Consider the following 18,870-nt stretch of genomic DNA (forward strand, 5'->3'; position numbering starts at 1 on the left):
GTGGATTTCCCTAAAATTAAGGGCTCCTCAGAATCTTCCAGCAAATAAATTTAATAGTAATAGGGTGTTTGGGATGGTTTTTTGGTCACAAGGGTTTGGCAGAGGCCTATGAGGATTCGTCCAGGCTTAAGGTTAAGGGGGCTGAAGGTCTTAAACTTGAGACCTTGCTGCAATAGTAACTTCAGATCTGGACTTAACAGTGAGGGATTAGAAACTAGGGTCTTAGGGGTTGTATGGCAATGATAGCCTTTGCAAAGGACTTGGTAGCCTCCTTTTTATCTCTTAGGGATCCTCTAAAGTAACTCCTTGCTGATTTTTCATTTCCAGAATGTGGTCCTGTTCTGTGTACTATTCACTGAGTTATAAAAGAGAGCATTATTTTCATCTCCACGTTACCACCATTGTACTCTGAAATTCAACCACCTCATGATATCCAGCCTTGGCAATCCAGGCTTAGAAGAATTTAAAAGGTTTAGGGCTTGAATTGTATTCCTCCAATATCTTCAACACATCCGGACTATTATGAGATAACCCAGGTTCTAGAAACTAGGCTTTGACACGCTAAGCTTATCCAACCATTCATTATCCACGAGGAAGGTATCCAGCTTAGATCATTTCCCCCCCACCTCTTCTCTGATTATTAGGCCAGGTGAAAAGTTGTCGTTTCCATTTCAAGTCCAAAAATCCAACATTGATGCAATTGTTGAACTCTTATATTGCAGCTGGCCTCCCAAAATCATTAAAATCCCCTATTACAACCCAAGGTTCATTAATAGACCTTGCCAATTCTTGCACCTCCCTCCATGGAATTTATTGCATAAACAATTGAGCAAGCAAATGCAACTGAAGTCCCTACCACTCTTACCCGTATATGGATAACATGTGCACTCTTCGGTGTTTCCTCCATAGTCAAGTAAGCAGGGTCCTGTCCTATACATATTTGAATTGGCACTTCCATGGTCCCATTATGAACAAATTTCCAACCTGGCTTTACTGTCTGAAAAGCTTTCAATGCATTGTCAATTTTTAACTTCGTTTCTGTAGGTCCTGCAAGCTTAAGTTTCCTCTCAATCAACATCTTGATGTAGTTTTGTTTCTCAGGGGCATTTAAACCCTTTACACTCCAGCAAAGAATAACTTTATTTCTACATTTAAACATGCTTAACTGATGAGGCCATAAGGGTTTCATTGCATACATCAGACCTTCAAAATTGTTAAGTTAGCTCATGGAAGGACTCTTAGTCAATGATTCACATTAATTGAAGTAATTAGGTGCAAATAGAACTCCTAAAAGCTATCGAGTATCCTAATCAAATTCAAATCAGTGTACATAAGACCTTCAAAATTCCCCTTTGCTAACTTTATCACCAATTTATTATTTACAAATTAAGTCCATTTCAGTGAAACCTAAGAAGAAGAAGAAAAAAGCCTCAACCTACATTATGTACCCATGTTTTCCATTGAACTACAAGTATATTACATGCCTCCTGAACTTTCGTCTTGGCTTCTTATGGGCAAGATTCAAGATTTTGTTTCATCTTGAGGTTTCAGCCACCTTGAGACAACAGAGATCTTGAGATTTTGGCAAAATCTTGCCGAAACCTGGTACAGATTCTTCCAGGTTTTGCTGGTATGTTTCCCTGAATTTTATGCATTTTATGGGTTTGAATCTTTTCAAACAACCTATTTTAGGGCCTATAAGCACATATCCATGATCTTACCAACCCCCCCCCCCCCCCCCCCAAAAAAAAAAAAAAAAAAAAACTCATTGAAAAAAAAAAAAGAAAGAAAGAAAAAACCCACATATCCAAGGAACACTCATTGTTGTCCCTGGGGTCTCAACTCCCAATTCATCCCTTCTCCCTGATCCTTCCCAGTTTGGATCCTTCTTGTAGTTCGGTGTTTGTTTATATTATTATTTATTCATCCAAAAAAAAAAAATTTGGATAGGAAAACAACCCACAACAGTCTTTTGGATTTGTACTCTTGTTTGTGCCTATGCGGTCAAATCTGAATGTACAAAAAAAAATTTGGATAGGAAAACAACCCACAACAGTCTTTTGGATTTGTACTCTTGTTTGTGCCTATGCGGTCAAATCTGAATGTATTTTCACACATCTAAACATTCTTAAGATATAAATTCACATTCATGGAAATCCTATTTTAGGCTAAATTAACACATTTAAATGATCGTGTTGCAAAAATAGTTACCTAAATAGGTGTTCTGTATTCACCCTTGATTGGTAGTGTTCTGTTGAATCCTTACATATAATTCTCGAGATTGCAAGTGAAATTCTGAAGATTTCAGAACTTGATGATATTTTGTCAAAATTTCAGTCAACCAATCACTTTTATTTCATATGTATGTTTTGTTTTAGTGACTACAAAACATCCAAAATCTCACAAAATTTCGATAGATTTCAAACTATGCTTATGGGATGATCCAGCCAGTTCGATGCAACTACATCAATTCCCTTAGTTGGGAAAGAAGTCTTCATAAGATATATAGCCTTATGGTGAGAATAGTCTTCACTGCATGATCAAAAGCAGTAACAAACTAACCTCGCCCTCCTTATATTCAGTATTTGTGGACACTGAAGTTTAACTTTTTTATCTCCTCACGAATAATGCTAGTTAGTATTTATTCAATTGGATTCTGTTTACAGGGCTTGCCATCTTAAGTTGGACCATTAATCTCGTGGTCTCTTTCTAGAATATCATCAAATTCTTCTGCTACACTTTTTTTATTAGATTTCTGAAGTTTCTATCATGCTCCCGATAGTTTTTTCCTGTACAGGCAGTTAGTATTATCAGCAAGCTCTCGAAGAACTGTTCAAAGATAAAGAAATCAATCCTCAAATTTCTCTGTGCTTCTTTACATGTAAGTGTGAAGCACAAAACTAGAGATTCAAGAAAATGAAAATCAATTGGCAAAATACATAAAGGATTCTGGCTATCCGGTAATATAGTGACAAAACCCCAAACTGGTGAGATTCGTTGGTGCTTGGCTTGCAATAAGAAGCTAATAAGAAGAACACCGTAGGTACAGGAAATATCACGAGAAGAAAGATGAACATAACTGGTAGGGGACCAGTTCAAGAGCACCAACTCATTCGCTCAAATTTCTATGCTCAAAGCATACATAATTTAGGGAGGTGATGTGTGTCACATGCACTTTAAAATTCCTAAGTTGACTCAGAAAAAGAATGCTAATCACTCTCAGTTGCTTGGATTAAGTATATAAACTCAAGGCCAAACTCCTGAAAGCTGTCAAGTATCCCTGTCTAACTCAAACACTTGAGTGACCTACTGATCCTGTAGGCTACCTTTTTCTTTATTTTTTGCACTCTGTATATAATAGCCCATGAGGTTCTAATGGGGACAGAATTGAAAAGAAAGAAGGATAAAGAAGTTAGGGGGGAAAAAGGGGAAATTTTAGAAGAATAAGTCTTGAAGAAGGGGAAGAGGGAGAAGAAAACTCATAAGAAGAAGAGAAGAGGGGGGGGGGGGGGCTGCAAACGCACAAAGCTAAAGCTTGAATTCATATGTTTCCATTCCATTCTCAATAAGCTGATTACAAGTGCTGAAATAGTAAAAGAGACATTCTTCAATATGAAAACAACTATAATAGGATTCTTGGTAATTTAAAACTAGCAAAAACGCTGATCGTACTAGGACTCTTTGTAATTTAAAACTAACTAAAAAACCTGATCCTAGATATTTTACCTGAATTAAGAATCCAATTACATAATTATCCCAATAAATAAATAAATCCTAAGCTATCTCTAAAACTCCCACGAAAACGGTTCCTACTTTATCTCCTTGCAAGCTGGACTTGGGGCCCACCAAATACGAAGAATTATCTCATAGGTTACTGTTCACGTTACTGTAGCATGAACAGTGGAAAACTCTCAATTCACATATTACTTGAAGTCTGATATTGGGGTTTTGTTATTATCATATGCGGTTTTTCTCATGAATTTGAATTTGGGGTGATTGTTTTTGTTCATGGCTTCCTATTAATGAAGTCTTAGTTCACATTTTCAGGTTTACATACGCGATCAACCATTTGAATCCTGCAAGTTCTTCACGTTTGGCCGTCCTTGTCCGGTAATCTGTGATAAAGACACAGAAACAAAAATTCATTGTCCCAAAAAAAATGGAAGTGGGGCAGCAGATGGAGCTGATATTAGTGATGTGAAGTGCAACAGATGCCATCATTGGTTATACAAGAAAACTATTGCAGATGTGGTGGAAGCCCTGATTGGAGCATTCCTAGTTGACAGTGGCTTCAAAGCTGCGATTGCATTTCTTGGATGGATCGGTATAGAAGTGGACTTTGCAGATTCACAAGTTTCTAAAATTTGCATTGCAAGCCACCGTTACCTTCCTGGTTCTGTGGATATTGCTGCCCTGGAAAATTTGTTGGGGTACCAGTTTCTCCATAAAGGTCTTCTGTTACAAGCATTTATGCACCCTTCTCACAACCATCCATTAGGAGGATGCTATCAGGTAGACACTGGATCTTCATTGAATTATTTGAACCATTCTCCAAAGCATTTTATGTTTACTTACTCAGTAACCCTCCTGGTTCCTTTCCAGCGACTTGAGTTTCTTGGAGATGCTGTCTTGGATTACTTGATAACATCATATCTTTATTCAGTTTATCCAAAGTTAAAGCCAGGTGATCTGACTGATTTGAGGTCAGTGTCTGTCAATAATTATTCCTTTGCCCACATTGCAGTTAGCCGATCCTTCCACACGTATCTCATCTCGGATTCGGATATCCTCTCTGAGGCAATCACAAAATTTGTGGGTTTTATACAGAGACCTGCTTCAGAAAAATGCCTAAATGAGGGGCCTAAATGTCCAAAGGTATTCTCTTTATGTCTAGACTCTGCATATATTGTGTCATTTAGCTTAATACGACGCAATTAGAACCTTCTTATTTTAGTCACCAAATTTATTTGTAATATAAACCTATGTGATTCCTTTAACTGTTTGTATGCTCTAATCAATAAAAAGGGTGTGTTTTTGTTAGCATTTAGAAGAAAAAAGACACTGGGAGTCCTCACTCAAGTTATGTCTTCAATATCTGCTGTTTTATTTATAGAAATAAAAGAGGATTTACAATCGAGTTAAAAAACAGAGAGAAGTGTCCTCTATAGGTTCCAATACCTACCCAAATCCAAGGAGCGGAATATCGGCAAAATTTGCCGTTTCACCCTTTGGAGAAACCATCGAAACGGCAAATTTTGCCGATATTTCGGATGAGATTCGAGCTAAATAGCGAAATTCAAAGGAATAACAATGGTAAACCTTTTGAGTGTAGGAGTACCCAACAAGCATGCACTTAAGATATTTTGTAGCAAGCTTAGACAACCCAGCGTCCCGATCATAACATAGATTCCTAAATATATGAAGAGGCAACTCATATAAAGAACTAAAGGAAATAATAGGGAATATGGGATACCCCCTTTTAGAACAGACGAGGGCATTCAGTTAATAAGATTACATGCAATTAACATAATATCAAACCAAAAGGAGTTAACATAATTATTCTTATTTGGTGGTCCCTAAGTCTAGCTTTCAAGGAGATAAAATATTCATATTTGGTGTGCCCCAAGTCTGGCTTGCAAGGAGATAAAATAGGAAATGCCATTTTGCTTGGGAGTTTTAGAGATAATGTAGGATTTTATTATTCATTTATTGGGATAGTTGTGCAAGTAGAATTTTAGTTTGGACAGGCTATGTGGGAACAATTTTAGCTGATTTAAATTGTCCTTAGTTTTATTGAAATCTGTTTCTTATTATTTAAATCCTTGTATTTAGCTTGCAAAAGAAAATAGAGTGAAGAGATGAATTATTAAGTGTTGGTTGTACGTTTGGGTGGTCTGGAGGGGACCATCGTGGCTTCTTTCTTCTGAAGAATCCATTCATCCCATATCACGTATGGACAGCTATCTCTCGAGCACAGGTTTAGGATCTGCCAGCCTCCCCTTCTTCATCTTGTGAGTGTTCCCCCTGATTCTTCTCAAGCTTCCCCTTCTTTCCCTTTCTTTTTTATCCTTATTTACTCATCCTTTGGAAAAAAACTGCTACAGTTGACATCTAACAATTCTTTCTTCTTCTTCTTCTCCTTATTTATTTATTTATTATTATTATTATTTTTTTAATAAATAGTAAGTATGAATACTCACAAGGATTTTGTTAGGCACTTTTCATGCCACTTGGAATTGTCAGAACAGCTGCCTTAACCATATGGCTAGGTGGCAAATCCTTGTCAAGGTTGACCTTATGAGATTTCAACTTCTTTTCATGAGCTCAAGAAAGACTGTTATAAACATATCCACATTAGGCATTGAAGATGGTATGTGTATAGCTTGATTGAACGAGAGGTCAACCATTAAGAATCCTATCACCAATTCACCACACCCATCCTACCTAAGAATGAATCATTGCCCAAATATCATTTGAATTGATGAGAGATTCACAGCTATTACTTGTCTTTTGCATTTTTGAATGCGTGTATGTGTTCGTTTTTTCTTAATTTCTATTTAATTTCTTGGTCTTCCAAGGCATCAGTGAAGGTACATGGGTGAACACATGAAAATCTTTAGATAGTAATGAAATCACTGAGGCAACAATATTTTGAAAAACAAGTGACAAAGTGTTGAAATACAATGTTTGACAAAATGGCTTATTCGATCAATGATCTCAAACCCTCTATTTATAAATAAGTGGAAAGTAGAATATTACAAGGAATAGAAGTTTACATAAATGCAAACTCTAATTTAACTCCTATACAAACTCTTATTAGACTCTTAATAGAATCCAACACTCCCCCTCAAGTTGAGGCATAGATATTAGTCATGCCCAACTTGCCTACAATAGGAAGGAAATCTCTTTCTTTCAAACCCTTAGTGAAAACATCTGCTACTTGGTCTCCAGATCTTACAAAAGGCATGCAGATAAGCCATTGTTCCAACTTTCCTTTGACAAAAAACCAGTCAATTTCAATGTGCTTAGTTCGATCATGTTGCACTGGATTATCAACAATACTAATAGCAGACTTGTTGTCACAATATAACATCATAGGGTTTGGAACTTGAACTTCAATATCTTGCAGCAAGCCTTTCAACCATAGTAGCTCACAAACTCCACGAACCATAGCTCCATATTCAGCTTCGGTACTAGATAAAGCTACCACATTCAGTTTCTTACTTATCCAAATAACTAGATTACCTCCAACAAAGGTACAGTAACCTGAAATTGACTTCCTGTCTGGAGATCCAGCCCAGTCTGCATCAGTGTATGCTTCTACTTTTAGATTATCGATGGGTGATAGAAGTACTCCTTTTCCAGGAGTTCCTTTCAAATACTGTAGTATTCTGGTAACAACCTTCATATGAGCTAAATATGGATCATGCATGAATTGGCTCACTATCCCTACAGCATAAGCGATGTCTGGCCTGGTGTGGGACAAGTAAATAAGCTTCCCTACCAGCCTTTGGTATCTTCCTTTGTCCACTGGTTCTCCCTCTTTTTCTTTAAGTTTAGCTCCAGCTTCAATAGGGGTATCAACTGCTTTGCACCCCAACATTCCCACTTCTAATAATAGATCTAGGACATACTTTCTTTGGGATAGGAATATACCTTTATTTGATCGAGCCACTTCAATCCCTAAGAAATACTGTAACTTCCCTAGATCTTTAATTTCAAATTCTCTGCCAAGAAAGTCTTTCAGCTTTTGAATTTCTTCACCATCATTCCCTGTGATGACAATATCGTCTATATAAACAATGAGAAGTGTGATGTTAGTACTTGACTTCTTGACAAATAGTGTATGATCAGCATTGCTTTGCTTGTACCCAATAGAAGTCATTGCCTTCAGAAGGCGTCCAAACCAGCATCTAGGAGACTGTTTTAACCCATATATTGACCTCTTCAACCGACAGACTTTCCTTGCAGTATTGTCATCGGAAAAACTATGTGGGATTTCCATATAGACCTCTTCCGCTAACTCCCCATGTAAGAAGGCATTCTTTACGTCTAGTTGGTGCAAGTTCCAGTGTTTGTTCACAGCTACAGACAACGTAACTCGACACGTATTTAGTTTCTCAACAAGGGCAAAGGTCTCCTGATAATCAATCCCATAGGTCTGGGTAAACCCCTTTGCAACTAGTCTAGCTTTCAACTTGTTAACTGATCCATCCATATTTTGTTTAACCACAAATACCCATTTGCAGCCCACTGGTTTTTTTCCTGGAGGAAGTGTAATCAGCTCCCAAGTGTCATTTTTCTTCATTGCCTGCATTTCCTCTACCATAGCTTCCTTCCATCTCTTATCAGCATAGGCTTCCTGCCAACTTTTAGGAACAGATACAGATGGCAGAGAGGATATAAAAGCACGGTAGGAGTCAGACAAAGAGTTATAAGAAACATATTTAGCTATGGGATGTTGAGTACAAGATCTGACCCCTTTTCTAACAGCAATAGGAAGATTGGAAGAAGATACCTCAGTAGAAACTGATTCTGGAGCAGGAGACTGAAGTGGTAACGTATCACCTTTCTCCACCTGCTTTAGCCGGTTGTATTTCTTCCTCTGATAAGTCTTCACCTCCTTATTCTAGTCAATCTGGTTTTGAAAGACCCCAACAGTGTGTCTCACAAGAGTGGTCTCCCCCTGGCTAGGTTCTTCACATGGTTCAGAAATCGAAGGGGGAGATTAGAGTCCTCAGGTATACTGGCCGAAGTCTCCCCTTGGGCAGGAAACTCTTCTGGGACTCTTAAGTTGTGTTGGTGTGTGATAGGAAGATTTAGAGTCAGAAAGAACACCTCTCCTCTAGGACTCTCCCCCTGGAGAGGTGTATAGTAATGGGAAGACTCATTAAAAAAACATCCATGGATACAATGCTTTTCCTGGAAGGAGGATGATAACATTTGTACCCTTTCTGAGTAGCAGAATACCCCAAAAATATGCAGCGTAGGCCGCGGGTAGCTAGCTTACTCTGGTGGGCTGTGATTCTGGCATAACACACACATCCAAAAATCTTTGGGGGAATAACAAAAGAAGAGGCTCCCTGAAGAATCTCATTAGGACATTTAAAACCAAGTATCCTACTGGGCATCCTATTCATAAGGTAAGTAGCAGTGAGAATAGCGTCACTCCAGTATTGGTCAGGGACATTCATAAAAATCATAATGGAACGGGCTATCTCTAAGAGATGCCGATTCTTCCTTTCGGCAACCCCATTTTGGGCAGCCGTATCAACGCAACTGAGTTTTAATCATATTATGAAAGTCACGAAAACATCGGAAAACCTCATTTTTTTGTTTTAAAAGATAAATGCATGTAGAACGAGAGTGACAATCAATAAAAGTAACAAAGTACCTATGGCCAGTAATAGACACACGTCGGCAGGGACCCCACACATCAGTATGAATTAGCATAAAAGGAATAGGTTTTCTATTATGAAGAGAAGGTAAATAAGTAGAACGAGTCTGTTTTGCAAAAATGCAAGCTTCACAAAAAAAATTATTTTCATTATAAGAAACCAAATCAGGAAATATTTTCTTAAGAGTTCTTAGAGGGGGGTGACGTAGCCTACAGTGCCACTGATGAAGGGCTGATATTACCGAATGGACCGGATTAGAAGATGTAGTCAAAGCAGACGTAGATTCTCCAATCGGCTCAAGCAAATAAAGTCCATTGTCTAGTTTACCACGTCCAATCTCCTTCCCCGTGACCAGATCCTGGAAGACACAGTAAGATGGGAAAAAAAGTTACTTTACAATTCAAGTCATGTGTAAGACTACTGATAGAGAGCAAGTTAGTAGAGAAAGAGGGAACATGTAAAACTTTAGACTAAGAAAGTGATGGAGAATGCTGAATGGTCCCTTTTCCAGCAATGGAAGAATAGGATCCATCAACAATTTGAACTTTATCCTTTCCAGAAGTTGGAGAATATTGTGAGAAAGAGGAGGATAAACCTGTCATATGATCTGTAGCTCCCGTATCAATGATCCAAGGAGTAGAAACTGAAGAAGCTTGAAAGCTTGTAAAGGTTTTACCTGAAGTAGCAAGGTAGGTGTTGGTATGGGTAGTAGAGGAAGCAGTGGTCAAGGCTGTACCATCAATAGTTGTCATGTTGACAAAATTATCTGCAATTCTTCAGTCTTCACCCTTTCGAAGTAATAGAAATGTCGCATAATGCAATAGCCAAACAACCCAAATAGATCTACCTCTTTTTTTTTCTTTTTTTTCTTTTCTCAGTAATGGCAAATATGTCCTTGAAAAAAACGGAATTTGCAAATAAATCTCAGAACTTATACAAATTTACATATAAGTCCCTGTAAAGCAAATTTACCAAAATAACCCTCAAATATGTATTTTATTTGGGCTAATCGAATTACCTCAGATGAAGAGTTGATTTCTCAATCGCAGGCTTAAGGAGAACAGCCCCAGTCGAAGAACCTTAATAGCAGAACCCCAATCGAAGGTTTCAGATGACTAACCAAGCTTCAGAATCGCAGGCTTCAGATGAAGAATCAAACAGAAAAAATTGTAGGAGCTGAAGCTGAAGCTGTTGCAGAAGCAGCGGAAGTTGCTGATTTCTTCTTCTCTTCTTCTTTCCTCTGTTTTCTGTTCTTATTCATTGAATCGAGATGGAACAGAATCATCGTCTTCTTCTTTCTTTTTTTCTGTTTCAGTTACAGAACTGAATCGTCGTCTTCTTCTTTCTTTTTTTTTTTTTTTTCTGTTTCAGTTGGCGACCAAGATGGTACTGAAAAACTGCCTAGAACTGAAGATTGGCGATGGGTTTGAAAAAAAATCAGAAGAAGAAGAAGGTAGGTCGCTTCCCAAATCGAATTTAGGCTCTGATGCCATGTTGAAATACAATGTTTGACAAAATGGCTTATTCGATCAATGATCTCAAGCCCTCTATTTATAAATAAATGGAAAGTAGAATATTACAAGGAATAGAAGTTTACATGAATGCAAACTCTAATTTAACTCCTATACAAACTCTTATTAGATTCCTAATAGAATCCAACACAAAGGTATTCTAAAAGTCTAGAGATGGATTAGCTTTTAAAGCATTGGCATGTCAGAGAACGACCGAATATATATTTCTTCCATAAAAATGAGCTTTTGCCATTGTCCTACCTGATTGAACTGGAGAGTTGAGAGATTTCTTTTTGTTTTGTGTTTGTTGAATATAATAAAAAAATAGAGTGCTGCTCCATTCTTAATATACTATATTTTGTTTTCTATTATGAATGTTGTGCTTTTGCCTCTGAATGTGATAATCTCTTCAGTAGAACCAAATTCTGAATACACAATGCATTGTTTCCATTTATATCATAATTAGTTTGCAAGCTTTCAATTAATGTGAATCACATGAGATTGCTTTGGTTCAGGTTCTTGGCGATTTGGTTGAATCTTGTGTTGGTGCTGTTCTTCTAGACACTGGTTTTGACTTAAATCGCGTCTGGAGACTAGTGCTCTCTTTTGTGGACCCAATAATGAGCTTTTCAAGCCTGAACTTTAATCCTATTAGGGAGATCCAGGAACTTTGCCAGTACCATAACTGGGATTTGCAGTTTTCTTCATCAAAGAGGGAGGAAGCTTTCATAGTTGAGGCATGTGTCAGTCAAAAAGATATTGCTTCAAGTGCTAGTGCGAGAAATATCAACAGGAAAACTGCAAAGAGAATGGCTGCACAGCAACTTCTGTTGAAATTCACGGTAAAACTTTTACTCTACTATATGTTCCAATGTTTCCCATGGTTGATATTCATATTTTCAAGGGAACATTTTCTATGTCTAGATGAACACATGTGGTACGCTTTAAGGAATACCCACAGATTTAACTATAATATCATCAAACAAGAAACTACAACCCAAAAATAAGGGAGGGGGAGGCAGGTCAAGATTTTTTTTTTGGTTTGGGAGGTGAGGGTTGAGAAGCGGAGAGAGAGATTGCAATAAAACAAACAGGAACTTTTTTGTTTTTTGTTTTTGTGTGTGTGTGTGTGTGATAAAATATTATGAAGTTGAAGTTAGATATATGAATGTATAACCACATATATGATATACTAAAGTAGTGTGTGTGTGGTGTATATATATATATTATATATAGAAATCAGGAAACTCATTGAGATATTATGTTTCAATGTCGCCAACAAGATACATGAATTAGTTCTTAAAAAAAGGTGGTCTGGCCATTGATGCATTGGACATAAAGTGGAAGAGGGTTTAAAGATGATGGTTTTGTATTAAACCAAACACCAAGAAATCACAAACAAAAATGGCAACAAATCAAAGGAATACAGAGATTTCACATGGTTCAGACACCAAGATGGTGTGCTACATCCACGGGCGAAGTCTCTTGACCAATTGCCAAAATGGTGTTACAAAACTCTCACCCATAACCCCAATGTGAAAATCTGAAATCTCACAATGACTTCATAAGAGAACATAGGATACATATTTATAGAATTTAATCGTGTAAACAAATTGACCCATTGGATTGGTTTGTGCTCTACCGCCCATCAGTAATTTGGGTCACCCTCCATAATATGTCGGTGCGGGTCAATCTTCAATATTGGGTATAAGAATTCAGATCACACATAATTGAACGTAGCCTAGGAGAATATAGGTATGGATCTTGAGGAACATAGTTAGATACAGAATTTGTGAGTACTGTTTCTTATGCCTTGTAATTTTTAGTTTATAACAAGGAAATCTCTATGCATTGTCACATTGAGAAAATTCATTGGCGTATATAAAACCTTTACATCCAATCATCTGTAAGAATTATTTGCATGCCTATATCCACTCAGCTCCATAAATCATAATTATCCTGTGAGTATGTAGTGCTCTTGCTGTAGCATGTCAGAACAGGAAAAATGTTCTTATATTTAAGCATCACAGCATGTCATGGCCATTCTTTTATCATGTGTGTTTCATGTACCTGTTTGACAAACATATGTGCACCCAGATCCAGCTTGCTGGGCAAATACCTGTCGTAGCAATCATTGTGCCAAGTCAATCTGGATTTAATGAGTTGGAAAATATTGTACCATACACTTCTAGAAATATGCACATTCACCTTCCAAAGAGGGAAGACAATGTAGCTCAGGCCAAATAAATTATAATATTGATGAATTTATCCCAAGGGCCTTCACAGAAGGAATTCCAATGGAAACTTGAGGTTAATACTTAATAGAAATGTAGAATTGATGTACACCCATTGTTATTATATAAATAATTGGGTAAGGAAATTAATAGTGAGTTAGCATTGAAGTTTACCCTTGTCCTTTTTGTGGATTGGCTTCGTGTGCAGCACCCAGTCTGCCACTTGGAAGGATGTGGTAATTACGGCATTCAAATATATAGTGCAATGTCTGAATGATGGTTTGAAATCGTGAAATTTCCAAGATTTTGGATGTTTCGAGGTCATCAAAATGAAACATACCTGTGACATGAAATTTACTGGTTGATTGGAAATTCGATGAAATCTCGGTATTTCGGCAAAATCTCGAAATATCAGCCTAAATCTTGGGAATTATACATAAGGATTCAACAGTACATTGCCAGTCAAGGACAAATACAAAACACCTATTTAGGTAACTACTTTTGCAATATGATCATTTTAATGTGTTAATATAGCCTAAAATAGGGGGTTCCATGAATGTAAATCTATATTCCAAGAATGTTTAGATGTGTGAGAATATATTCAGATTTGACCATGGTTATGTTTTTATAGGTCCTAAAATAGGTTGCCCAAGACCTATAAAATGCATAAAACCCACCGAAACCTGACAGAATTTGTATCAAGTTTCAGCAAGATCTCGTCAAAATCTCGTGAATTGCAATCATCTCAAGGTGGCCAAAACCTCGAAAAAATGAAATATTGAACCTGGATCAGCATAAGCCATTTTAAATTTCAGAGTGAAATTTAGTGAAATTTAGCCACATACCATGACCTGTTCCTTAGTATGTCCATGACAGGGTGGTGGGGGATAAATTGAAGTCTAGCAAAAAGATCAAAGTAGATGGCATTTTAAATCAACTCCAAGGATCTAGATTTGGAAGTCCATCTCCTAAGGTTATGCACTCACCAGAAGTGGAGGGTGGCACCAAAGACCATCTTATCGATTCCGTTACAAATAGAATTATCGGGGAAGGATCTAAATATTCAAGACCAATCATGAGCGAAGAGGAGAGGGCTTTTCACCATAGGGAGCGAGCAAAGGGGCAGGTGAAGAAGTAATTGGCAGGTGAAGAAGTAATTGAGGTATTCTGAATCATTCTAGCAAAGAATGCAGCTAGGGCTATAACTGGGATATGGCGGCTAATGAGGAAGGCCTAGGTGGGGAGGCCAAGGTTAAGGGCTCTCCAGTGGGTAAGGGAGTGGTGGCATTCACTTTGGTTTCTCTTGAAGGGTCCTATTAATCAAGTATGACCTTGGGATGTGCGTTTGCTAAACATCTCTAGGCACAATGTAGGATTGTTATCAGGGGAATCATCCGATCTAGGCAGCCAGAATTCAGATATGATTTTTAAATCACATAAATGTTTACATGAATAAACTTTGCTATGCGGGGTAGACCATTAAAACCCAGCCAGGTGAAAAGATTGCTTCCTACGAGAGACAGAAATTTTACCCCTTGATGCACTTAATTGCCGACCCCCTCCTCAAAAGAGGTCATACTCCCCCTCCCACTAGAGAACGATGGACCATGTTTAAGTGATTAGGTGGTTGCTCTCTACGGATCTATGTTTGTGTTATCATTATAATAGTTAATTAGACAAAGATTAAGCCAGGAAATCCTGAATATTACAATTCCATGGCACTCACATAGATTTGTGAATGATTTGGTGGGGTTTAATTAGGCCTTAAGCTTATTCATCTTGAGAGGAAGGTTTGGTCATTCAACAATGCCATCCATGACATGGATCGTAGCACCGAGTGTTCCTACCCTGTGAAGCATGGTGGTTTGTCATAATATGAGATGAACCTGTATACAGTAGGGTTGATATGACATTGAGTTATTAACCTCGTTTATATTCAGGAGGGATTTGATGGGGGTTGATATGGCTTGGATTTTTCTCACTTTATGAGTTGGTTTTAGGGGTTAGTTCTTCTCAGTGTACATTGTTACATTCATTCTTGTTTCTTTTCAATTTTGTTCTCCAAATTTTCCCCTAGATCTCACACTATCTCCAGAGTTTCTTTTACCCCCTCCCTCTACATTCTTCTTTCTCTCGTTGGGTTCTGTAATATTAGTTTATAGACCCCAAAAGAAAAACTGGGAACAGGGCTTCTTTGAAGTTCCCATCTACTTGATTTTTGTTAAATTAGAGGGCAAAGCTGTTTGATGGAGTGTGAGAAACATTATTTTGTGGTCGTAAGCGGAAACATTATTTTGTGGTTTACAGTCTGAGGTGGTGTCTCAGTTTTTTATCTTTTGCAAAAAATGTATCTGTAATAGTACGCCATCCTTAATACAGAGCTACCGGTTTAAAAAAAATCAATTGTGGAGATCTGGTGGGATGGACTTGCCCAGATTTCCTTAATACGCAGCATTCATGTTCATTTCTCAATCTAGATCAATATTGGACTAATATCCAACAGCCACCCAGACCCAAACCTGTGTCTACCACCTTTCTGGTCCTTCTTGTCTTTTACTTTGTAGCAACGTTGCGAATAATCTGTAAATTGGTTCAGGTTTTGGTTTGGTTGAAGATGCTAATAGTGTTCATTATCATTCAAAAAACTGGTTCGGTTTATTTAGCACTTCCAGATCTCCCATCCAAAACCAATTATAATCGGGTAGCCTTAATTGACACTGAAGTTGTCGAACGGATTGATTTTCTTTTCCCGTTAGAAACAGAACTGCTTGATGGCATTTCCCTACGTGGAGAAACGGCACTGAAAAATCTGCGAACGGGAAATGGAAACGAAACGAGAACACAGACGGAGAAAACAAAAGATACGATGCCAGGGTCAAACTTTATTTAAAGATAAGGAATACTATAATATTTAATTATTTTTACTGGTTTAACAGTTTAATCTGTTTGGTTTCGTAAGTGCAACGTGGCTTTCCATCAGTCAATATGCTTATTGGGTTAGTAGAATACAAGGTCCTAGAAGAATTGCGCATTAGTAGATTTTTTTTCCTTGGGAAGGATGATTATCTTCTTCTGAGAGACTGGAAGTTCCTATGGAGCCACGGATTTCATTGCCTAAACAAGCAAAAGGGTAACCCAGAGACATTTTCCCTGTTGATTCATCTACAGCCGCTCCTCAGGTAAGGCGTGTACGTTCTTGGAAGAAGGCTAGCCATATGCACATACCCTTGGATTGCCTCCTTTTGGACCTGTTAATCGTTCTGATGGGGTTCTTCCGTTTCATCTGAAAGTCTAAATATTTATTTTATTGTGGTTAGTGTTCTTGAGATTTCCATGCATCTCGATTGCCTCATCTCTTTGTCCAAATCTGTTTTATTGTTTCCTGTCGTTTGGTATTAGTTAGGAATTGAATCGTATTGAGCACATCTTATAGTGTGAAGCTTTTGGGTTTTCTATATTGACGACCTTGAATGAATTCTACATTTTTGCTTTTCTTGTTGTATTAGTTATCGAGAACCAGTTATGTTTTCTTTACAGGCACTAGGGTATCGGCGAAAAAACAGAACAGAGAAATTTTTGGAGACCAACAGCAAACAGGAAGCCAAACTTATTGGTTATGATGAATCTCCTGTTCATGTGGTTCTTCTTGATTGCATTGATCTCGAGGCCTTAAAGATACAAGATGCTTCACCTGCTAGAAAGCATCTCAGCAAAATGTTGGAAAATGGCAAAACACGAGAAAATAGCGGTTCAAAGAAAAGTTCTCAATCTACAGGTACCATGTACATGTAGTACTTTTTCTGATTTCTAAAGATCAGATTGCGAGTCAAAATGCACTTAAACAGAGAGAAGAATCTTTTATATAAAATTAGTTCCAACCAAGTTGTTGATATCCATTCATGCAGGCGTTCCATGCACTGGGTCGGCGAAGTCTCGTTTGTATGAGATATGTGCCATTAATTATTGGAAACCCCCCGACTTCGAATGCTGCAAAGAGGAAGGACCATGCCACCTGAGAGTGTAAGTACGGCTTCCCATACTTTGTGAATCTGTTCAAGGTCTTATAAATGTTTATCCACAAACCAATTTTTTTCATATACATCATTAGTTAGGATAGTTTTGATATTCCCACTGGGTCCTGCCCTCTTCTTGTCGCGCTTCAGAACTCCGGTGAGGTCCCATAACCCATGATCAAGTGAGGTGGTTCATACACAATATTTTATTCTTCAGCCTATGAAATACCTGGAATTTTTTTTGCCCAAAACGTACAAATATGGGAAGAAAGATCTTAAGTTTACACATCTACACAGAAAGTCACTACTTTGACAATTCAAAGTTTTCAATCTAAATTTTTTTCAGGTTCACCTTCAAGGTAACTATTGAAATAGAAGAGGCTACAAAAACTATTGTTGAGTGTTTTGGTGCACCGCAGCCAACAAAGAAAGCTTCAACAGAGAATGCTGCAGAAGGAGCTATTTGGTACTTGAGGCACCAAGGTTACTTACCCAAGGACGACACAGGAACTTCATCTAGTTAGGGTTGGAGGTGGGGGAAAGAACGAAAGGATTATACATGAGGTGAACGTTCTCTCCAAGGGGAATCACCTTAATAAAAGCAATTAAATATTTAGTGTTGTATGGTAGCTGATTATTGTTAGTAAACATAACAGAATATACAATCTATTTAATATTGAATTCTAGAATTAAGGTAATCATGTTGAAGACAAAATAAGATACTTACCCCTTAACAATAGAGACTTGTTTTTGAAGTCTTTGCAAGCTCTTCTCCAAGAAGATCGACAGGGATTTATACAAAACTGTCGTAATGTATGTTTTTCTTCTTAGAATACAGGTTTAGACGAGCCTTGTAGAAACAATGTTCCTATCAGTAGCAGCCAAACAGGCAATTATTTTAAATTAAGTTGTAATTACCAATAATGTTTAGGTCATATCATAATTATGAGAAATTAAAATCTTAATTATATTTATTTAAATAAAAACAATTTAACAATTATGACATGGGAAAGAGACAAAAGGATATTTTTACATGGTACCTTGCCTAATAACTATTGTCGAAATGGGTTGAAGGTTCTCTGCAAGATGATTAACCTAGATTTTTAATTTCTTTTGTAATTCTGATCTGTATATAGTACTGAAAATACTGTTATCATGTTGGGAATTCATAAAATGGTATATTAACTTTATGAAAATTAAAAATGGTACATTCAAATATCTTTCCAGAAAATTTTGGTATGGAGATTTAGATTTGATAGTTCATCTGCAAAGATTTTGCTCAAGTCAAATCTAAGAGATGCAGACACTATAATCTATAGACCGATTTTCCACCTCTGTCTACAATGGTCGCCCTGATAAGTGTTTGTCAACCCTATTTTTTTCCTGTTATTACCCCTTTTCAATGCTGACCTGGCAATTCAATCTGTGGTCAATGAGACGTCGATGACCAAATCAATTTCTATAAAAGCAGGTTATAAGGTTGATTACCTATTTTCTTGATTCGGTAATAGGTCAGGTCAACCAGCAGAAAAAAACTGGGTATTCCCTGTGTAACAGAGATGTTCCTACCACAAATTTCGTCCATACTTGTGTAACAATCCCATTACCATTCACAAGAACCACATACCATTCAAAGGCCTTTGAATGGTATACCTCCCATAAATTTCTCTATTCCGTCATGCTCAGGATTTTGCTGCCCAAGTGTTATGCCAAC

The 18,870-nt window shown here is 37.5% G+C and overlaps 1 protein-coding gene across 4 annotated transcripts in view; it reads left to right on the forward strand.

Annotated features, from left to right (window-relative positions):
* The window catches only part of LOC149009526 (dicer-like protein 4), a 57,270-nt gene extending 39,157 nt beyond the window's left edge, over positions 1–18,113 (forward strand). For 2 of the 4 annotated variants that reach the window (XM_089160593.1, XM_089160594.1), the window contains 7 exons: positions 2,798–2,881; positions 4,048–4,512; positions 4,603–4,875; positions 11,425–11,751; positions 16,681–16,918; positions 17,049–17,163; positions 17,503–18,113. In XM_089160593.1, coding sequence (XP_089016719.1) covers positions 2,798–2,881; positions 4,048–4,512; positions 4,603–4,875; positions 11,425–11,751; positions 16,681–16,918; positions 17,049–17,163; positions 17,503–17,680 — 1,680 coding nt within the window. In that variant the 3' untranslated portion in view covers positions 17,681–18,113. The remainder of the gene's footprint in view (positions 1–2,797; positions 2,882–4,047; positions 4,513–4,602; positions 4,876–11,424; positions 11,752–16,680; positions 16,919–17,048; positions 17,164–17,502) is intronic. The other 2 variants (XM_089160595.1, XM_089160596.1) reach the window with 1 other exon arrangement.
* The last annotated feature ends 757 nt before the right edge of the window (positions 18,114–18,870 follow it).

Source organism: Hakea prostrata, chromosome 7 (genome assembly GCF_041222555.1).
Source record: "Hakea prostrata isolate BN-2017 chromosome 7, UWA_Hpros_2, whole genome shotgun sequence".
Classification (NCBI taxonomy): Eukaryota; Viridiplantae; Streptophyta; class Magnoliopsida; order Proteales; family Proteaceae; genus Hakea; species Hakea prostrata.